A 23,598-nucleotide genomic window follows, 5' to 3' on the forward strand; every position below is an offset into this window, starting at 1 on the left:
GTTCCAATCTAAGACAGGCCCCTTTCACGACCCGTAGCTGTCAGAGAAGGAGAGGGAGGGGTTGAGCAAAAGAGGGGGAAGGATTTCGACTGGGGGGGGGGGGGAAGAAGTAACATCCGGGATCCTCTAAAGAGGTGGGGGGAAAGGGGGCGGGACGGAATCTGGTAGGGAAAGGGAAAACATCTGCCGGCGTAGCCGCCTCTATAGCTGCTTCCCACAGAGGCCAGCCTCGGCCGGGCGCCCCTTTGAGGAGCCGCCTGCCCTGAGGCGCCCTGTCTGACTGTGCGGCGGCGCTCAGGTGAGGAAGCTACGGGAGGCGGCTCCCCCCTGGAGGGGCTTTGTGCGGTCGGAGTGAGGCCCGCGGGACCCGCGCACCTTGGTCTGCATCCTTTGGCGGCCGCCTGGCCTCCTGCTGGGTGGTCGTCCCTCGAGCAGCGACTGGGCGTGGACGAGAGGGTCTAGATCTTCGGCGTAGTGAAGAAGTCGTCTTGGGTCAGGGCCAGGGTCGTCGGTTATGGACCCAGACCACCTTGAGCCCTGCTAGTCCGGGCCCGGGCCTCCCGCGGTGGCCATGGCCGCCTACGTTCCCACGGAGCGGGGCGGTCACTCCCCACCTCCTGCGCCTGCCGCCATTCCGAGGAGAGGGAAAGGGGGGGGGGATGGGGGATGGGGGATGGGGGAGAAGGGGCCTCGGCTTTGTCCGAGGCTCGTGACGGGTAGGCGGGCGGTGCCGACAGCGTTGCTGTTGCAGCGGCCTCTCGGGAGTCCAAATTAAAGAGATCCGCGTTGGGGTGGCGCCGCGTGTGCGCTTGTTTTGATTTAAGGACATCTCTTTGGCCGGTGGCCGGATGCCTAATGGAAGTGACGGAGCGGTCTGGTATTTTTTTTTTAGAGTTTTTACCGTCTCCATCAGTCTCTTGCAGAAAATAACAATGACCTCTTCATAGAAGTTAAAATCGAAATGACCGATAATGACCACGGTCTGGTGTGTCGTTCCTTTAAAGTTATCCGCGCAGTTATGTTCTAAAGGTCCTGAGAGTTATGGAGAAAGGGCCCTTTCTTTGCAAAAACTGAATTATAAATCTAAAATCTCGTCAAGGGATTTTAGCGTAGCACTGCCTTAGGGAGCCAACCTTAAAAATGTTTGGTGCTGTTCTAAGCCTTAATAGCTTAAAATAAAAATAGCATTTACTTAGCGCTCTTTTCAAAATTTATCTCATTTGATCCTCACTCCTACCTTGGGAGGTATGTGTTTTTCTTGCCTTTTTTACAGATGAAACAGTCAGACAAGTGACTTGCCCAGGGTGAGAAGTAATATTTCAGCCTCAGACTCTGGGTCCTGCATACCATGCACCTGGACCTTAGAACTTAGATAAGAGTTTTGTGACCCCCATTCTCAGCTTAAGAAAACAAATTTTACTGATGATTCAGAACACTTATAAATATTCGGGAATAGGGGACAGCTAGGTTGCTCCCTAAATAGAGTCAGGAGTACTGGGTTCAAATTTGGCCTCATACCTTCTAGCTGTGTGACCCTGGGCAATCACTTTACACTAATTGCCTAGCCCTTACGCTTTTCTGCCTTGGAAGCATTTTGAAGACAGAAAGTAAGGATTAAGAAAAAAAGACTAGCTAGTTATTATTATGCTTAAAATCCTGTAGGATTTTGGTAGCTGAGATTCCAGAATTTGTAAACCAGCTTTTTATGTGAGGGTAGCTTGGCTAAGTTTTAGGAGAGAGAGCTAGATTTAGAAGCAGGAAATCTTTGGTTCAGATATGGTTTGTGATACTGGAATGTGACTGGACAAGTCACCTGAAGCAGCTCCCTAAGATTTAGCTGCTAGTGCCATAATGCTCATTACTCCTAAGAGTATCTCTAATTTATCCCGTTTGTATCTTGTTTGTACTAGATCTACTAGTCCTAAACTAAGAGAGTTCCAAACAGATTCATTGCATGTGTATTGTTTTTACTAATTGTGATCTATGCGTTTCCATTAAAAATTAATGAACAGAATTAAACTACTTAGAACTTTGATTATGCAGAATATGTACCACAGTGGGAAAATCTCAGTAATTACTATCCAAATCAGCATTTCATTCATAATCCATTATTTTTTAAAAAGTTTTTTTTTAAACTGGCAAGAGTGAAAATCCTTATTAGGGCTCTAGGATGGTGTAGTTGTTAGAATAACTACATGCCAACTTCAAAGAAAAATTAATGACTTTGCTATTTTAAACAATCTTCTGCTTATCCATGAGTAGGTTATCTAATTATAGGATTAATGGTGTTGTCCACTGCTCCATCATATTGCCTCTGTTCTTTTTATTGCCCTTCTCTCTCCTTGCCTGATGATTATGAGGCTAACCAGAGAGTAAAAGAATTGGGTCCAGAAGGAATGAATAAATATAGGTTTGTGTCACACTGCTTTCCCTATCTGCCATTTTTAACAATCTTTTATGTAGTCACCACCTTAATACATTAGGATGAGTAAAGGTAGGATGGATCATTTACCTTCCTAAATATGTTTTGCCTAGCCTAACAATAAATTTAGTTTTCATTTACTCAGTTATGGTGGGGGAAGTTTGCCTAGAACTGGGGAATATCACAACCTGGAATACAAAAATGGCCATGAATACTAGTAAATCCATAGATTACTGATAATTCCTTGTTTATTTCTTTGGTTGTCAACATCACCAATATTAATGTGTTTCTTTTTATTTCATATTTAAATGTACTTATAAAGATTGTGTTCTTATCCATACCAATTTGATAACTTTAATGTTAGTCAAACTAAGTAAATCATCCAGAGGACCAGATGTAAATCATGTTATCCACTTCTTGCCTGTGTAATAGGTGAGGGATTCAGATTGTAAGTGGAGACATATATTTTCAGATATGACCAATGGATGGATTAGGCTTATTTTGAAAAGTTGGGGATTTTTTTGTTGATGGAGTACAGATTTCAAGAGAGACTATGGAGAGTAATGCCCCCAAAAGGATCATGGTACCATCTTTTAAAAAGATCCACAGGGGGCAGTTGGGTTGTTCAGTGGGTTGAGAACCAGGCCTAGAAATGGGAGGTCCTAGGTTCAAATCTGGCCTCAGACACTTCCCAGCTGTGTGACCCTGGGCAGGTCACTGCCCCATTGCCTAGCCCTTATGGCTCTTCTGCCTTGGAACCAATACACAGTATTGATTCCAAGATGAAAGGTAAGGGTTTTTATTTTTTTAAAAATTAAAAAATAAAAAGATCCACAGAAGTTATAAAGCTACTAGCAGCCTCAATTTTAATTATTACACATATATAAACATATAGTTTATAATGCATCAGATTGAGGTCTTAAGGCTAATTTTCAAAAGAAATGTTATTTTTTAAAACCCTGAATTATTTATCAACAGAGTACATAATTTACAGTCAACCCAAAAATTATTTAAATTCTTGGTTTTGGGGATAGCAAAATTTTAATAATAGCAAGAAATTATCTCAGTTCTTGCCTATTTTTAGAGGAATAGATATGGACAGTTATTTCTCATTTTGGTTTAATCAGATTTTCTTTTTTGTTTTTTGTTTTTTTAGACAGATGTCATTCTTAAGTTATTTCCTAGTTCACTTCAATAAATAATTATAGTACAAATATAGAACTTCCAAAAAATTCAGATATTTTGTACATAACACCTTATTCTCATATCTTCATAAAGTAGATGGGGCATATAATATCACAGAGGCAGCATGATACAGTAAAAAAAAAAAGAACAATTTGGAGTCATTTTAAATCCCACTTTGGTTACTAGCTATGTATATAATTGATCTTGGACAAGACATTTATCCCCTCTAGGTCTTGGTATCTTTATTTTTAAAATGTGGAAGTTGGACTACATGGCCTCTAAAGTCCTTTACAACTCTAAATTTTTGATCCTGTGACTAACAAAAAATATTAAATCAGTAAAAATTATCTCAGATATCACAACCTCACTCTGACATGACATGAAGGAAGACCCTGGGTTCTTAAAATCTGCACAATATAAGTTTCAGGAGGCTTGATAATGCTAATAACTTTGAATATACTCCTGGTAATAGACTGTGTTTCTACTTCCCAAGAACTATTCTAGCCAAATGTGGGAAGTTAATCCCTGGTAGGGTAACTACTAGGTGAAGAATTTTTTGGCCATGGAAATCTTTTAAACAAAAACAAAAAATAATTGTGTATGTGTGTATCTTTGTGTGTGTGTGTGTGTGTGTGTGTGTGTACACACACAACTTTTATAATAGATATATTGCCACCTGCAGGACTAAAAAAACCCCACAACTTTTAGAAGAAAATAGGTTTTCTAGGGAACTTGAGGTTTGAAAATCAAGAAGTGAAGTGAGTAAAAACAATAGTGGGAGTAAATGGGCAGGGTGACATTGAGGGGTAAGTAAGGGTGTTTGGAAATGGAAAATATAGGAAAATAGTCAAATGGTTGTGGTTGGAAAAGGGAGTAGAAGGTGTTAAAAATCACAATTTTTAAATTGTGTAAAACATGGTATGGGGGGTTGAAAGCTGGCTTCAGCATTTGGAAGACCTGAATTTGAGTCAATCACAGTAGAAAAAAAAATTTCAATTCAACAATTAAATTTTTCTCCTCAAAAACATTTTTAAAAGTACTTTTGTTTTAAGAGAGGCTTTTAAAATAAGGAGTTAATATTGAAAGACACCAAATTTTTGCCTTAAAATATATAGCTGAATGTTAAAATTACTTTAGAGATGTTAACTAAAAACAGATTCCTAGCCTTTCAGAAAGGAATAAATTGTGATATGTTACTTTAATGGAATATTACTATCATATAAAATGAATATAAAGAAGCATGGGGTGTGAACTTAACAGTAATATGCACGCCTGGAAAATAATATACACAATGACTGTAGCAACCTAAATAGGAAAATAACAAAAATCAGGGTAAATGATGAGAAAATGTACTACCTTCCATTAACCGAGGTGGAAGATTGTATATATCTTTGCATATGCTGTTGGACTGAGATGAGGTGTTAATTTTGCTGAGTTGTCCGTCCCCCCCTTTTCTTGTTATAAAAATTGACTCTTTGGGTAAGAGGAAATATTTGGAAATGAAGGTAAGTAAAATTTTTCATTTAATTAAGGAGATTATTGGAGGCAGATAGGTAGCTCAGTAGATAGATAGCTATGGAGTTAGGAGATCCTGGGTTCAAATGCGGCCTCAGATATTTCCTAGTTGTGTGACCCTTTGGCAAGTCATCCTCCATTGCCCAGCCCTTTCCATTCTTCTGCCTTGGAACTAATATATAGTATTGATTCTAAGATTGAAGGTACGGGTTAAAAAAAGTAAACAGATTATTAAAGATCTTTTACCAACTCTGTTTTTCCCAGCACCCTAATTTATCTAACTGCTACTACCAAGATAATCTTTTACTAGCAAAGTATTCATCCCTATCATTGTATTTGCATGTCTTCCTGGAACTCGTTGTCACCCTTCTGCCTTTTTTGCCTCTACAATACCATTTATAAATAACTTCCAGTCATCCTTAATTATTAGCCATAATGTTCTCAGCTGATATTGTTCTCAGTTGGTATTTATTGTTATTTTGCTTCATAGATCTTATATTAGAGCTGGAAGGGACCTTTCAGTTCATTGAACCCTGCCCTCTCATTAGAGACAACTTAAGTGACGAAGGAGGTAGAGTGTCAACTTGATGTTAGACTCTAGTTTAAATCCAACTTAAGACTATTACTATTATTAGCTTTGTGATCCTAAGTAGACTATGTAGCAATATACACAAGACTATGTGACAAAACAACAGCAAAAAACTGAATTATATGTATCTGTATACATATATGTATATACATAATATTTACTGAAGTTGGCTCCTAAGAAGAAATGGATGAGAAATTGTAACATCTTCCCCTCTGTACTTGTGGTATGACTATTGTAAGGATTGAGGTACCAAGGGGGTAAGGAAGGGTTTGTCACAGGGAATGGGAGGGCTGGTGAGGTAAAGGGGAAGGTGTACCCACAGGGGCTGAGAGATAATCTTTGTAATTCCCTCACACTCAACCCACAACAGAGGTACCCCTGGGTAATGTTAATTAAGGATGACAGGGTCAAGTAGACTTCTGGGGAATAATGGAGTTTACTTCTTTCAAGGCTTGACTGGTATTTGAAACCCCAGAAGTCCCCCTTGTCTGACAGGCAGAATATTACTGTTGGCTTTAGTTGTTTAGCCAAGGCTAAATGGCTAGCCTAGTCCACCACCCTCTCTTTCTTTGTTCTTCCTTCAATTCGAATCTGACTGCAAGATTCTATTTTATAAAGTGGTTTAATCTAGTAATAAAAGAAAGGGGTTAGGTTTGTGGGAATTGGAGACCCTACAGATTGTCTTTGCTTCTTCTTCAGCTGAGCCAAAATGGCTCAGCTTCAGCTTCTCTTTCTCCTTCTCTAATCACTATCCTAAGTAAACAGATGGCAAGTGTCCTTCTTGGGAAGGTCATGAATGGAAAGGATCTTCAGGGTGACCCCTTGAAGTTAAGAGATCAGCCCCTTTCAGCAGCAGTTGTTTTGGTCTTCCTCTAGTTGACACTCTCAAATATTCAGGAATCTTCTCTCTTTTTCTGGGTAAGGGAAATTGAAGCAAGGCTTTTCCCACAGGTTGGGATCCAGACATAGGGTCCTAGCTCCTCTTTTAGTAGAGTTCAGAGGGCAAAGACCTTTCTTTTCAGCAGTTTCTCCCAGGAGCCTCTTCTCCCACTCCAACTGCCCCTCCCCCTCCTGTCACATTCACAAAGGAAGGCTGCTCAATCCCAGTTTTCCTTTCCACACTATGCATATAGATTTTTACATATTTTTTTGGAGTCAATGTTTCAATTAATTTTGCTGAACTGCTTTCCCTTCTTGAACTAGCTTGCTAACTATGAGCAAATCCTACAGCTATTAACTAGCTTAGTTTTCTCATCTACAAAATAGGAATAATAATAATAATAGTACATAACTGACAGGATGTTTGTAAAGATCAAATGAGATACTATAAAACTTGCAATTCTTGAAATGCTATATAAATGTCAACTACCATCACAATATTTTTTTTTTACAAATGAAGTAACTGAGACTAAAAGAAGTTAATCAGCTTGCCTGAGTTCCCATAATTAATACAAGGTAAGATTTGTATACAGACCTTCTGACTCAAAATCCAGAATTCTTGCCTTTGTGCCATGCTGCTAACATATGCTTTGGATGTTTATATACAGGTATTCTGCCTCCCCAGCAAAATTATAAACTAAAGGGACAAATGTGTTTACAAGGAAAATCTTAATATAATAAAAAAAATATTTTCCAATAAACAAAACTTGTTTTATGAAGAATTTCTTACAGTAACAATTTAGTATAATTAAAGCCTTTGTACAGACTCTTGGGACTTGATTGTTTTTCTTTATGCTTCCATATACTTGGTACTAGTGTTATGTAAATATTCATGCTCAAAAAATAATCGTCCTGTCTTGTTAGTTTTTGTGATTTTCTCCTTTTGAATAATACACTCTGCTACAGCTTTTTATAGTAGAGTTCTGAATTTAGAGTCAGGATTATAGGCTCATAAATTTCTAGAGGGAAAGGACTTTTGAGGTGTAATCCCTCCTCAATAGACTCAGACAGGTTTTGTGACTTTTTCAGGATACTGCAGGAAGTAAGTGGCAAAAGCATAATTCAAACCTAGATTCTGTGACTCACTCCCCGAGTGTGTGCATCACTCTTTATACTGCAACATCTAAAATTGAAAGTGAAATTGGATTAGACAGAATACTAAGGTCTCTTCCAGTACTATATCTAAGAACCTATGATTATAAAACATGAATTTTAATCACAAAGGAAAATAATCTATGTGTTCTAAAATATAGCAGCTTTTTTTGTAATTGCAAAGAACTAGAATTAAGATGATGTCCATCAATTGGAAAATGGTTAAACAAGTTGTGGCATATGATTGAGATAGAATACTACTACATAGGAAATGATGAGGTTAATTGAAAAAAAAAACACAGAAAGACCTAAATGAAATTATTCAGTAAAATGAGCTTAATCAAGAGAACAATATATACAGTAACAGAAATACTGTTTGAAGAATAACTTGGTATATGTCCACTTCCAGAGAATTGGCAAACTGAAACAAACAAGACATAAGTTCTGTGTGTGTGTATGCATATGTCTTTTTTGTCAAATGACGCCTTCTCTAGTTAGACGAAAGGATTGAGGGAGGGACTTAACTGAGAATTTTAATGTAACAAATGTAAACATTTTTTAAAATTGTATGTTATGAAGAAATATATTTGAGATTACAGAAGAAGGATTATTTTTGACTGATGGCCCTAAGATGAGTTTTGAAGAATTAAAAAAAAATTCTGGCAGGTCAGTTAAATAGACAACCATTTAAATAGAAGATATGTACAGAGGAAATGGAAGGTAATTTCAGAGGAAAGGCAGGTGTCCTAACCAAATTTTCTTAGTACCTGTTTATCTAAAACAAAGTTAAACTTTCATTGTCAAACTATCACATCTCTTTTGATTCAGATGCATTGTTGATATATTTACTTTTATTAGGCATTAGAATCCAATAAAAGTTATAAGGAAAGGGCTTTTTAAAACAAAGAATTTCTGGTCTTCCCATAACCCATATAAAATATTCAGATGTTTAGATATTCAACACATTTATTGAGCACACTAGATAACTAACATGGTTTAGAAAGTCAGCTGTATTTAATCTTTTTTTTTTAATAATCCTAAAATAAGAGTTATTAACCATTTTTTGTGTTATGGATTCCTTTGGTGGTCAAGTGAAGTTGGAAATATCCTGATCTGTAAAATGGAGATAATAGTACTTACCTCACCTAGGAGTGCTTTTGCTAGGAATGGCTCTGCTGTACAATATGGCTTCACTGTTTTATTTGAAGTGTTCTAAGTTCCTAGAATGTACCAGTATGTAAATGAAAATAAGCAAGAATTGAAGATACTTTATATATTTGAGCTTTGCTATTTTATATTCCACTTGTAACATTGTGGTCTTCTTGGCAGGTTTCCTAAAGAGAAGAGAAGAGAAGAGAAGAGAAGAGAAGAGAAGAGAAGAGAAGAGAAGAGAAGAGAAGAGAAGAGAAAAGGATGGAGGAATCAGTAAACCAAATGCAGCCACTGAATGAGAAACAGGTGACCAATTCTGCCAGTGGCTATGTATGGCAGGTCACAGACATGAATCGACTACACCGTTTCTTATGTTTTGGTTCTGAAGGTGGTACTTACTACATCAAAGAGCAGAAATTGGGCCTTGAAAATGCCAAAGCTTTAATTAGACTGATTGAAGATGGCAAAGGATGTGAGGTGATTCAGGAAATAAAGACTTTTAGTCAAGAAGGGAGAACAGCAAAGCAGGAACCAATGCTTTTTGCTCTCGCCATTTGCTCACAGTGTTCTGATATAAACACAAAACAAGCAGCATTTAAAGCAGTTCCTGAAGTTTGTCAAATACCTACTCACCTCTTCACGTTTATTCAGTTTAAAAAAGATCTAAAGGAAAGCATGAAATGTGGTATATGGGGCCATGCCCTCAGGAAAGCCATAGCAGACTGGTATAATGGGAAAAGTGGCATGGCAGTTGCCCTGGCTATAACAAAATATAAACAAAGAAATGGCTGGTCACACAAAGATCTCTTAAGATTGTCTCATCTTAAACCTTCTAATGAAGGTAAGAATGTTTCATTTTTAGTATTTTAATTTTGTCCTAATGAAAGGAAGCAAACAGCACAAATGTGATATATTTTTATTAGGCATGAATATGTAAGGATAGCATTTTTTAAAAGCCATATTGAGAAAAACAAGGAGGATCAAAGGGTAGGATCCTTCCTATGGGTAGATGAGACCTTGATAACACATAACAAAGTAATAATGTAGCTATTTGACTTTTTATTTTGCTTCTTTCCCAAGTAAAAAACCTTGGATTAAAAAGGACAAAAAAAAAGTTAAAAGTAAATTAAATGGATAGGGACTAATCCTGCATTTTTGTTCATAAGGAAATCCTAAATAATGTAACCACTTTCAATACAGATAAGCAACTTCTCTGCAATTTAGTCTTTGAAAGTTGTCTAGAATACTAAGAGATTAAGGAATTTGTCCAAGGTAACAGTAGATTGTATATATCATAGATGCAATTTAGACCTAGGTCCTACTAGCTCCAAGCCCAATTCTGTGTTTATTATACCACTTCAGATGAATTAGAAAATAGAAAGGCAGCATCTAGGTCCCCCTTCACTCTCTCCCCATGTTAAGTAGTTGAAATCATCTGACCCAAACCTCAGAATTAGAGTATTGAAAGAACTAAAGGGATATGACTAATATTAGTGATATTTGAAAGGTCATAGAAAAGAGAGTTGCTACAGGGTGGGAGCAGGGCACATGCTGCATTTTTTCACAAAAGGACAGAAGAGAGTTGGCAAACTTGGCCAGTGAGTTTGAGCTCCTGGCAGAATTATATAATTTGTTATTAAAGGTATAGTGACTAAGGGAAAGGAAGTAGTGATCACAAAAGAACTTCATCAAGAAAAGGTAAAGCAGGGGCAGCCAGGTAGCTCAGTGGATTGAGAGTCAGGCCTAGAGACGGGAGATCTTAGGTTCAAATTTGGCCTCAAGACATGTCCCAGCTGTGTGACCCTGGGCAAGTCACTTAACCCCCATTGCCTAGCCAATATTGGTTCCAAGACAGAAGATAAGGGTTTTAAAAAAAAGAAAAGAAAAGGTAATGCTAAACTTACCTCATTTGAATAGGGTCACTATAATAGTAGATTATAAAAATGCTTTTTTTTTTTTAAAGAGAATTATAGATTTAAACATCGAAGATAAACCTTAAAGGTCATCTTACCCTCTTCAGTTTTACAGATGAAGATGAGGGCCAGGAAGATAATAAATTCCTGAACTCAGGTCCTCCAACAGCAAATCCAGTACTTTTTCTACTATGCCATGCTGCTTTTAGTAGTTTACCTATGCAATGTAAGAGTCTTTTATGCTATTATGGAAAAGATGGGGATATAGTATAGACATGGCTAATAATAATAGCTATCATTTACATAATTCTTTAAGGCTTGCAAAGCACTTTATATATGTTAACTCATTTATTTAGGGTGGATTCATAACTATTGGAATAGCCAGTCCTAAAGTAGTCAATGTCAGCTTGGAAAGAAATCTCTCCCAGTGAAGTCAGCTCTACTTCAGGAGGTACATTCTTAATTCTATACTGTTTAGATGAAATATAGGTATGAACCTAAAGTCTTAGACTTTGGTTAAAAATCCATCTTAACCCTAACTTGATGGGACTGCTTAATATGAGTTGACAGTGATTTTACAACAGCAACAAAAATGGTTTTCTTTAAGTCACTTAAACTCACTTTAAGTATCTTAAGTCTAGATACCATTTCTACTCTATAAAGAAGAAAAACAATTTGTTCTATTGTCAAAGGGAGAACTAGAAACAATGAATAGAAATTTCAGAGGCGGAATTAGGTCCAATTTTAGGAAAATCTAACAGCCATTTGAAAGTAGAATGAAGCTACCTAAGGGTTGAGGATCATCAAACAAAAAATAAATAAACATCAGTTATCTTTATAAAGGGAGATTTATTTTCAGGTAAATAGTTTTAACTAGATGACTTCCAACTCTTGAGATTCTGTGATTTGGGTCTTCCTGTTCTACACACTGTCCTTTCATCCCTTTTTGATCCATTTTTCACTCTACTATTAAAACAGATTTGCTCAGTTAGCAACTATTAAATCTCAATGGATTCCTGTTTCTGAATAAAGTTTCAACTCTTGTACCTGGCATCAAAGCTTTCTACAATATAGTAACCCTTTACTTCACCATCTTTATTTCATATATTTTTTTCTACATACTCTATGTAAAACTGCAACCAAGCAAGACTGATCACCATCAACCATAAACATTCAGCACTTCTCTGCCTCTGTGCCTTTGTTCTGGCTATTTCTTAAGTCTAGAATGCCTCTTCTCTTTTCCCCACTTTAACTTTCCCTTAAAGTTCTATTTATTCCTTAAAGTACAACTCAAATGATACATTGTCTAGTCAATAAGCATTTATAAAACTACTTGGAAAGTCAATATATAAACAAAGCTTTAAGGTGGGAGAAATAGAATCTAGGGTAAAATTGGATTTTTAATTGGAGAATTGGAGCCCAAGTGGGAATAAAGAACTGAACATGGATGCCCTGGACAGCTTTATTAAAAATGGAAGCTCCCAAAGGAGCTGATCTATCAAAGGAAGAAGGGACTAGAAGGGTAAGATTAATCTTCCAAGGTGAGAAAGTTGCTGAGTTCTGTTGGTGAAAGAGGACAGACCAGTCAGAAGTAGAATCCAAAGAGAAATGAAGAAGCAAATTTCATTCACAAAGCTTTTTCATATCTCCCTAATGCACCATTTCATAATGATCTTCACAGACCACCATTTGGCCTAACATAATTGGTATACTAGTTTGTATTATTTGTGTCAAAGTAATACTGTCTTTCTAGACTAAAAGTTTTTTGAAGGTTGGGCCTCTAACTCTTTTAATCATATCTATTTCAACTCAAGTATATTTGGTACATAGTAAATGCTTTATTGTGTATTGATTTCAGCTTCTATTGAATTGGTTCTTTTCAAGGAAGAAAAACAAGGAAAACTCTAGGGCTTGTGAAATCTAAAGCATGTGTTGTTTTTTTTTTTAAATCAATCGTTCTTATTATTCTGGCATATATAGCCTTAGAGATGAAACCTGAAAGAGTAAACATAAAAAGTAATCTTTTTTTTAACTTTACATATAGTTTTTAATCACAAAGATAAGCTGATATTAACACCCTTAGATAGGCTGTAGAACACCTGCTGTTATAGACCTCCAAAAAAATGTTGAGTTGAGAAAAGGAATGCACTAGGAGAAGGGGGAAGGGATAAGTGTAATTGGGAAATTTTTCTCACATAAAAGAGGCACACATGAAAAAGCTTTATTTTTAGAGGGGAAAGGAGGGAGTTGTAGGCAATGTCTCATTTTCATTGGAATTGTTTTAAAAAAGAAATGGAAGAAGAAGGAGAGGAGAGAGATCTTTATCTTACCTAGTAGGGAAATAAGAGAAAGGGGATAATAAATATTAGGAGACAGAGAGAAATAATAAAAGTGAAGGTGTATTAAGGGAGGCAGTTACTCAGAAGCAAAAGAAACTTTTGAGGAGCAACAAATTAAAAAGTCAGAAGGGATAAACAGAAAAAAAATAAGATGGAGGGAAACGCACAGTTAATAATAACTTAACCTGAAAAATAATCAAAACTACCTGAGTAGTATTTAAGGTCTTTTAATCAGAACCAGGGAGATAATGGTCACAAAAACTACGCAGAGCCAACCATCCTGGGATTACTGCGTCTTAGGAAATACCAACTACCAAACTCTTGAATATTTTAATTAGTTTATCTTTAATTGCTTAAATCTTCTGTATAGGTAAAAATAAAGGGTAGCACCTTTTTTGAAGATCTCTGTCATTGATTTATTTGTATGGTCTTTCATTTATTCCTGTGCTAATCTTAGATTCACATACTATCTATAATTTTCTCATTTTCTTAAAGGACTTGCTATTGTGACCAAGTATATTACAAAGGGTTGGAAGGAGGTGCAAGAAGCATATAAAGATAAGGCTGTTTCTCCAGAGACTGAAAAATTACTGAAATATCTGGAAGCTGTGGAGAGAGTGAAGCACACAAAAGATGAATTGGAAGTGATTCATCTGATAGAAGAGCATAAATTAGTTAGAGAACATCTTCTGACTAATCATCTAAAATCTAAAGAGGTAAGTAAATCAATTTATGATTTTCAGTAAATGAACTTTATATAGCACTCTGATTTTTCCATGTTCAAAAATAACCATTTACATCATTAATACTGTTGTCATCTAGGTATAAGTGAATGGATGCTTTTCTCTCATTTATTTATGTCTATTCATATAAATGTAACAGGTGTGGAAAGCCTTATTACAGGAGATGCCTCTTACTGCAATGCTGAGGAATTTAGGGAAGATGACAGCTAATTCAGTGCTGGAGCCAGGAAGTTCAGAAGTTTCTTCAGTATGTGAAAGACTGTGTAATGATAAACTTTTAAAAAAGGTAAAGATTTTTAAAACTGAATTCTTTTTGACTGACCATAAAAATGTTAGATGTTAGATGTTAAACTCCTTAAATAGAGTTCTGTGTCTTTATGATTCTAAATGGACATAAACTCGGCCAGCTTTTCTGATACTTCTTTATTCTGTGGTTCTATATCTATTTAAAGGGGAAGAGGGGAGAGATAGGAATTATTGGAGTTAAGATTTCACTGCTAACACTAAATGAGGAAACCCCCTACCAAATCACATCCACACCTTCTCGGCAATTTAGAATCTTGGAGCTTTGCCTAGGGCAGAGGCGCCAAACAATGTGGGCCACATGACCTATATATTCCAAAGTTTGACCTTAACCAGATTAAAATGTAATTGGGAAATATATTAAAACATAGATAATGTTACATTTTAAAACTTAAGTCAGTGTGTAACCCTCAAGGATCTTCATGTATGCATTAGAGGCCATCTTTCTATTTGAGTTTGATACCCAATTAGAACCCTGAGAAGTTTAAGTGACTCCCCCAAAGGTAAAATATGTACCAAGCTGCTAAATGGCACAATGGGTAGGTAGAATGATGGACCTGGAGTCAGCAAAACACTCCATTTCAAATCCAGTCATAGTTATTAGATATATGGTGTGACAAGGAAATCACTTTAAAAGACTGATATATATTAATTTAAGGTCGCCAAGGAATTCAGCTATGTAATTCCTAAATGAAAACTCAAGTCAGCTGTCAACCTTTTATAGAGTTTAATTACAAACAGGAGGAAGAAAGGAATTAGAGAGAGAGAGAGAGAGAGAGAGAGAGAGAGAGAGAGAGAGAGAGAGAGAGAAAGGGAAAGGGGAGAGAAGGGAATAGGGCTTAAATACCCCTTCTGTTTAGGCTGGGCCAAAAGGCCCAAGCCCTTAGATAGCTGGGGCAAAGAAAGGAGATCAGTCCCTATTACTCACGTGACCAAAATGGAGAAACAGTCTCAGAGGCCCCCACCTCCAGCTTCCTTCAGAGCAAGCTTCTCAGAGCACCTCTCCAACCACTCAGAGCCAAAACTTTCCAACCAACCCCTCAGTCCTCAGACCCCTCTATCTTTAAGGAAACCATCCAAGTTCCCTCCCCTCAGTTCTCACATCTACCAATCACTGTCCATCATTTTCCCTGTGCCAATGATGGCTCTAGCTTAACCCAGGACCGCCCAGAGGTCTGTGGCTTTGCACATGTCTGTTGAAGGTCATATTCTCAAATAATTAAATCTTGATCTTTTGCTACAGCCTTTCCTAAATCCTGTTACCCTGAGTAGGGTAGAGATTGGAATAATTAAATTTTGATCTATGCTGCAGCCCTTCCTCAATCCTGTTAGGACTGAGTAGGGTGGAGATTGATTCCAAGTATCTCCATTGTATCAATTCTAAAATCAATCATGACTCAAAGAAATTCCTGTTCTATGCTTAAGCATAGGTCAAAGTCCTTTCCATTGTTCAGCAAAAGGTTTCTGTCCTAAAGTAATCTTAAGAAGGGAGGAGGAGGAACCTCCCATGCCAATGGGGTTCACATTCCAATAGAGTTCCCACTCTCAATAGGAAATTTTTCAAGTATGAAATTTCCCAATGGTGAAATTGCCAACGTTTATAAGTCTAAGAAATTTTAAGGTTTACAATGGCCTTAAGCAAGTCACTTGACAGCTATTTGCCTCAATTTCTTCAACTGTAAAATGGGAATATTATTAGTATCTACTTGCTAGTGGTGTTGTGAGGATCAAATGAGATAATCTTTATAAAACATTTAACACAGTGCTTGACACATTGTAGTTGCTAACAGTTGTTAACTGTTATTGCTATACAGACTTTCTCTTTCTCCCTCCCTCTCTATTTCTTTCTCTCTGTGTATTGTTTGGCAGTTGAAACAGAAAAAAAATGATTTGGATATGTACTATTTAGTAACATTTTTAACAATGGCTTGGGTGGAATGCTCATCAAATTTGCAAGTGACACAAAAATGGGAGGGATAGCTATTCATAGTAGATGACAGAATCAAGATCCAAAAGAATCTTAACAGGCCACAGCATTAGACAGGATGTAATAAATTAAAGTTCAGTAGCGACAACTGTAAATGCTTATATCTGGGTATAGGAAATCAGTATAATTACAAGATGAAAGAGACATAGGTACATAACTATTATTCTGAAAAAATATTGGGGGTCAAATGGACAGGCTTCATTTGTATTAGTAAAGTGAAACGGCAGACAACCTAATTCAGTAGGCAGTGCAATTCCAAATGATAGGTAGTAATAGTCTCACTAGATTATACTTTTACCAGATCTTTTCTGGATATGTTTTTGTTTTTTTTTTTTTTACTTCTAGGCACCACAGTTTAAGAGGAACAAGGATTAGCTGGATACTTTCCAGAATAGGGCAGTGAGAACTGTCACTGCACTTGATTTCATGTCATGAGGATTTGTTGAAGGGACTAGGTAAATTTAGCCTGGAGAAGAAATGACTGAGGAAGGATTCTTTTCAGTTATTTGAAGAACTGTCTCATTGAGAAAGGGATTAGACTTGTTCTGTTTTTCCTATAGCATAGAACCAGGAGCAATGGATAGAAATTGTAGAGAGATCAGTTTAGGTTTGACATCAGGAAAAAATATCTAATAGTTCTATCTATCCAAAAGTAGAATAAGTTGTCTCAAGTTGTAGGATTCCTCTACCTTGGAAGTGTTCCTGTAGAGGATAGACAGCCACTTGACAGGTATGGTATTGTAGAGATTGTGCATTGTACATGGTATGAGTGTTTGGACTAGATGACCCCTAAGATCTCTTCCAACTTCCAAATTCTGTTTATCTTCACATTTCATGAGTATTAAATAATTCCACCCTTGTTATCTCTAGTACTTCTTACAAGCTATTTCTTGAAGTAACTGATTATTAAACTTTGAAAACCGTTCATGCTTATTATAGTCAGTGATCTAAGATTTCATCCCCCTTATTAATTTGCTATTATAAAATCCATTTTTCTAGTTAAGGTTTTAAAAATTAAGGTAGAAACATTTAAATTCATCTATTCTTTGATGAATTTTATCTGTATTAGGTCCTTGACACTTGAGACTGTCATTCATATTCAGGACTCATCAACCCCAAATATCTAGAATTGGTAGACATTCATTTTTCATAACTTTACATGGCTCTCCTTTGCTACTATTGCATTCAACATTATATTTATGTACACATCATATTCTCACTCACAACTTCCCCCATCTATTTCCTCAACTCCCACTCAAGTTCCTTGAGCAAACGGAATTCATTCAGAATAAACAAATGCATTTACTTGACCTAAAACACTGATATAAAATTAAAGAGGAATACATAATCTTAATAATTATTTTTACTTTCAAAGTTTCATTCATGATCTTTAAATGTCTTTATTTTATTGATAGGCTCGTATACATCCATTCCATGTTTTAGTTGCATTAAAAACATATAAAACAGGACATGGGCTCCGAGGAAAACTGAAGTGGCTTCCTGATGAAGACATTTTGAAAGCATTGAATACTGCATTTTATAAAACATTTAAGGTAATAGTTTTATTTGTCTCAAATTTTTAAAAAGACATAGTAAAGATATGTTATTTAATATTGCTGAAATACCATTACTAACACTTGTAAAAAAAATTCTTTTAAACTCTTACCTTCCATCTTGGAGTCAATACCATGTAATTGTTCCAAGGCAGAAAAGTGATAAGGGCCAGACAATGAGGGGTTAAATGACTTGTCCAGGGTCACATAGCTAGGAAGTGTCTGAGGTCATATTTGAACCCAGGACCTCCCATCTATGGGCCTGACTCTCAATCCATTGAGCCATCTAGCTGCCCCCAACACTTGTAAATTTTAACTGTAAAGTTAAATAATTTTGATGAAACATTTTTTAGTTAATACAATATATGATTTCTCTCCTAAAATTTTTGTTTTTGTTTCTAAAGGTAGTTTGCCTGCCCACAAAGTACTTTTTAGATTTCAAGTCAGTTTAAAATACATAATTTTTGCACCAAGTATTCTAACAACTTATTTTGAAATATGCCTAATTGCTATAAGATATGCTAAAATATTAGGATAGATCCATTATGAAATTAAGTTGGTAAAGTAGAATTTTACATTTAATTAACTAGCTTCTAATCTGATAAATATTGACATGATAAAATATTCTGTTTCATCCTGGCAACCAGACTTTAAGAAGATACCTTTTTTGTGCTACTGTTGTCCCACAGAATGGTAAGAGGTAATGTCAGGTTTTTTTAAAGGTAGTCCCCAAATGTGTAAATATTCTCCTAAAATTTTCCCTCTTGGGATGCCAATTTAAATGTCAATACTAAAATTCAAAATACTGATTGGCTAATTCATATTTAATGTCGATAAAATTATTTAACCTTGGCAAATTAATGTTTTTAAATTCAAAGGAGAAATTATAAATCGGTGCTTCTGAAGTCAGATGTGCAATATTATCCATGTGGCTCTCATTCCATTGATGTAGACTGAAGCTTTTCAATTCCTGCATCTTAATCTTCTTTCTTAAGTTTGAGACCATCTAAGGTGCTTGGAGCTTTCCTTGCTTTCTCTTGACATTATGAGGACACCAACAAAAAAATATATATATATATATATACATATATATATATATGTATGTATGTTCTATTATCTCTTACCATATGACAGTTCATCTTTTTCATGTGCATATTTCTTAGCGACATCTTCATACTGCCTTTTTTATAATTTATTGTATCCTAGTCACACCAAACATGTGCTTCTTCTTTGTCTTTTTAGTAAGCCTCAATTTAATTCTTTACAGATTGTCATATTCTGTACCTGATAACCATACAATATCACCAGGGAAATGATATTAAGAAGATAGGCCTTTGTTTCACAGAAAAGCTTAGGGTCATTAAAAGAGCTTTGCAGTTTCCCAAAAGCCACTCAACCTTCACTCTTCCTCTTATTCAGTTCTGAGCCCAGCTTATTTGCTGTTTGTCATTTCTAGCCAGGATGAGCATACTGATGGATGAACTCTACAGCTCTTCCCTGTAGCTACAAATCATAGTCTGAACAATAAGCATTCTTTATCAACTTGTTTTTTTTGTGTGTGTGTGTGTGTGTAGGCTGTTAGACCAAATTCTTTAGTGTGATTATGGGTCTTGATTAGAAGGCTCAGCAGTTTTATAGGGCTTGATATCATCAACACAAGTACCACCTGTAAATAACATGATGGGACAACCTCACTATTTTTAGGGAACTGCTCCTCAAATTGAACTCTGCAATTTAATTTACCTCATAACAGTTGGTATTTTATTATTTTACACTTTACTTGTTATTAATAATCAAAGCTTTAACAACTTTTGTCAATTTTTAAATATCTTTTAAAGCACCTTACATAATTTTTTGTATTAATGTATAAAAGAAATTTTTGTTGGAGAATCTTTAAGGTAATCTTTTACCCTACCTAATCAAATAATTTTTAAAAAAGTAATCAGTAAACAAAGATAGTGGTATCTTATCTTTTATCTTATCTTTCAGCCATTTATATAATGCTAGTGATATGGTTTATTGTTGAACATTATTTGTAGAAGCCTAGCTACTGTTTCTTTCTAATACCCTCATCAAGGTGCCTTTAGTGTCTGTATTGATATTATAATTAAAATTTTATAAAGTTTGGGTAGACATATGGATCTTTTTTTTAACTCTTACCTTCCATCGTAGAATTTATAGTAAGTATCAGTTCCCAAGGTAAGGGGGAGCCATTTGGGGTTGAGTGATTTGCCCAGGGCCACATAGCTAGGAAGTATCTGAGATAGCATTTGAATCCAGGACCTTCTATCTCCAGCCTGCCTATCCACTGAGCCACCTAGATGCCCTGGGCCATTGGTTATTAACATTCTTTCAAGTTGCCTTTTTTTGTGGTGATAAAAGTGTGAGACAGTTTTCCTCCTCTTTTCTTTTTTTCATTATTCATATACCTACAAACTCAATCCTTCCATTTCTCAAGATTGTCATCACCATGAGTGAGCTTCCTTGGTTTATACTTGGGACTAGTACAGTTGCTTTTCTGTCTGTTTTTATTAGTACCATTTCTACTTCTGTGAATATATTGAGGACTTTAAAGAGGCCAAATGTGGTGGCTCTATTAACCATGATGGTGAAAAGAGTTTGTTCTAAAAGTTGTTGGAGATCTTTTCTATATTTTTTTGTTGTCCTCCTTTCAGGTTCATCCTTAAATGTCCTCTAGATGACTTTTAGGTCCCTTTCCACAGCTTCTTGTTTTATGAGATGATACTGCTTCCATTTCATAAGATTTTACAAACATTTCTTTGTTTTAAACTGTCATTTCTCTTGGATGCTGTATCTCCAGTTTTGCAAGTAAGTCAAGTATTTTTCAAGATAGGCTTTTAAAAAATCTTATTATGGCATTTGATTTAGATCAGTTAAACTTTCCTTTGATATCATTATAGTGGATGTCAATGTCTTTTCCTCCTATTTCTGGTTTGAGTTGAGAGGGTCAATAACATAAAATAAGTTGTCAAAACTGTTTTAATTTTCATGTCATTTTTTTCCTAAAAAATTATTTTAGTTTTGTCTTAATTTTCATCTTTGCTTCAATAAGTCATCAGTCTCACTCACTACATAGACAACTGTTTAAAGAACAGCTCTTCCATCAGGAATATAATTTTCCATCTGTTAATATAATTGTTTTATTTTTTTGTGTGCTATTGCTTGATGTTTTTCATGTTGAGCAATTTTCAGTTCTTTTCTTAGAAAAATATTCACAGTGCATAGGCCTGAGATCTCTATGTAGCTTCATAAATCATTGACATCTCTTGTTCATTATTCCAGAACCATATTTTCTCCCATTTTTCAATATCCTGATCTGTTAGGATCATTGCATGGAAATTATCAAGTATGAGAGTATATATGTTAATAAATTTGGAGAATCTTAAGTTCTTCATGTAATTTCTCTATTTTGTTATCTTCTCCAACAGATTTTGGTGTATATTTGCATTTATTTTTGATGGTCTTTTTGCACTTTTACTTATGAGAATTGTAATACAAAATGACTACGTTTCCCATAAAATTATATTTCTTGTCTTTCGATGTATAGTAAAATCAACTCCACCAACTTCTTTTATTTGTCTCTCCCAAGAGAAACTAAATTATAGTTCTTTTTAGCTGTAATTTATCTACATTTAAGTAATATTTATAAACTCTTTTAAAAATGTTATACTTAGCACCCTCTATCCCTTGCATTATCATTGATTGAGAAGAATTCACTCAGGAGTAAGGACCATTTTTCCTTTTTTTTGTCCTAGGTTGGCATTGTATAGCCCATTGGTGATAAGTATCTGAATACTTTGCCAGACTGATCTTTGGGAAATAGGCACTATGTTGCTGGTACTATACTTGATACCTTAGAGAACCTAAGGCAAATTCCACACCAGAGACAGTTCAAGTAGAACTCTATGGAACTTCTATAAATAAATAGAAATATCTTTTACATATTATTTACTGATGGCTTAGATAGTTTTCTTCATATATTAATTCATTTCCTTCTTGGGAATTATTTTAAGAGCGTAATGAATGGCAGACTATCTACTCTTATATTGAAAACACCAATAATATTGTTAGTAAATATTCTGTGACTGTCGTCATGAATAAAAATCCTGCTTTTTCGCCGAAGTCTCATTTACGTAGGAAGAAATGTTTACGTTCAGGTTTTAAAAAATGATTCTGCCTTCTTAAGTTTCATTTTATATTTATAGGATGAAATTGTGAAGTAGGGGAGGAGGATGGAACTTGACTTTGGTGAAACTATCTAACAATTATAATTAGTGTCTTTGTCATATCTTCAGTTTCTTGCAATAAAGTCACCTCTAAGGTAATTTACAGCTCTGACATCCCTTGAAAAATGTGGAGGTAATTGGGTTCTTGAAAGCTATGTTTTGAGTATGAGCCCCATGATGAACTTTGTTGTCTGACGCCCAGCCTGGCTAGTTCCAAAGAGACTTATTAACCAGGTTTGCCACAGGATGCATTTTTTGGCCTAAGGATCTCTAAAAGACCTCTTAATAAATTGTAGATAAGTTATAATCTGCATTAGTAAATAGTAGAGTACCCACTTGTATGAAACCCTGTATTCTTGAAGTATTTAAATGTTTAATTTTTAATTGAACCTCTAGGATTCTAAATATACCATCATATCATCTACAAAGAGTAAAAGTTTTGTTTCCTCATTGCCTACTTTTATTCCTTAAATTTATTTTTGCCTAATTGTTATAACTAGCATCTCTAATACAGTATTGAATAATAGTGGAGATAATGGACATCCTTACTTTTCACAACCCTGATCTTACTGAGAAGGCTTCTAGTTTATCTGTGTTATAGATAATGCTTGCTCTTGGTTTTAGACAGATACTACTTATCATTTGAAGAAAAGCTCCATTTCCTATATTATTAGAAACATTAGAGTTTTTAAAAGGATTGGATGTTTTATTCTCGCAAAAACTTTTTCTCCTATTGATACATTTTTTTGTTATTTTTCTGGTCAGCTATGTGGATTTTTTTCCTAATATTGAACCAGCCCTACATTCCAGACATAAATTCCAGCTGGTGTTATGATTAAAATTAGTTTCTCTACTAAAAGTATTATATTTTTAGAGGTTTATTAAATATTAAGAAATAAAGAAAATACAAAATAAGAAAGCACATGCAACCTACATCTTGCCAGCTAGGTAGAGAGCCGCCTGTCCCTAGAAGCGCCCTAGACACGGAAGCCAAGAGAGAGAGCCGCGTGTACGGTCAGTTTAAATACCCCTTTTGCTCTCTGCCCAGGTGAGGACTCAGGAAGATTAGAGGGAATTCTGGGAGCTAGCAAGGACTTCTGGGGATTGAAGTCTGGGGTTCAAATCTCCATTTTTACATTGGTCATAGTCTATGATCTTTGTGACATACTATATTTCCTTTCTGGGTTTTTTTTTTTTAATTTTTACATATCTATTCTTTAGGAAAATTTTTCTCTCTAGTTTGGGTGTCAAAACCATAGTTGTGTCATAAAAGGAATTTGAAAAGATTTCCTTCTTTACTTATTTTTTCATATATTTTACATCATGTTGGGATTGTTTCTTCTATATAGTAGAATTCACTTGGGATTCCATCTGGTCCAGAAGATATTTTTTCTAAGGGAGCTCATTTATGGCTTGTTCAGTGTGTTCTTTTAAATTATAGTTACTAATGTGTTCGTTTTCTTCTTCTGCTAATATGGGCAGTTTATATTTTTGTAACTATTCCTGTATTTTGGGAGAAGCTAGATGGTTCAGTGGATAGATTGTAAGGCTTGGAGTCAGGAGAACCTGTAGTCAAATCTTCCTAGCTATGTGACCCTGGGCAAGTCACTTAACTCCAG

The 23,598-nt window shown here is 35.6% G+C and overlaps 2 protein-coding genes across 8 annotated transcripts in view; one reads left to right on the forward strand and one right to left on the reverse strand.

Moving 5' to 3' along the window:
- The window catches only part of UCHL5 (ubiquitin C-terminal hydrolase L5), a 53,951-nt gene extending 53,437 nt beyond the window's left edge, over positions 1 to 514 (reverse strand). For both annotated transcript variants that reach the window (XM_056815671.1, XM_007480988.2), the window contains exon 1: positions 376 to 514. The gene's annotated coding sequence lies outside the window, so the exon portion shown is untranslated. The remainder of the gene's footprint in view (positions 1 to 375) is intronic.
- RO60 (Ro60, Y RNA binding protein) overlaps positions 37 to 23,598 on the forward strand; it is a 37,688-nt gene continuing 14,126 nt past the window's right edge. The window contains exons 1-5 of one of the 6 annotated variants that reach the window (XM_001367390.4): positions 37 to 298; positions 9,072 to 9,735; positions 13,642 to 13,862; positions 14,029 to 14,175; positions 17,595 to 17,732. In XM_001367390.4, the coding sequence (XP_001367427.1) occupies positions 9,156 to 9,735; positions 13,642 to 13,862; positions 14,029 to 14,175; positions 17,595 to 17,732 (1,086 nt within the window). In that variant the 5' untranslated portion in view covers positions 37 to 298; positions 9,072 to 9,155. Of the gene's footprint in view, positions 299 to 7,144; positions 7,167 to 9,071; positions 9,736 to 11,018; positions 11,034 to 11,163; positions 11,259 to 13,641; positions 13,863 to 14,028; positions 14,176 to 17,594; positions 17,733 to 23,598 lie in introns of those variants that run through there. The other 5 variants (XM_056815665.1, XM_056815666.1, XM_056815667.1 and 2 more) reach the window with 5 other exon arrangements.

The sequence above is a fragment of the Monodelphis domestica genome, chromosome 2, assembly GCF_027887165.1.
Source record: "Monodelphis domestica isolate mMonDom1 chromosome 2, mMonDom1.pri, whole genome shotgun sequence".
Lineage (NCBI taxonomy): Eukaryota > Metazoa > Chordata > Mammalia > Didelphimorphia > Didelphidae > Monodelphis > Monodelphis domestica.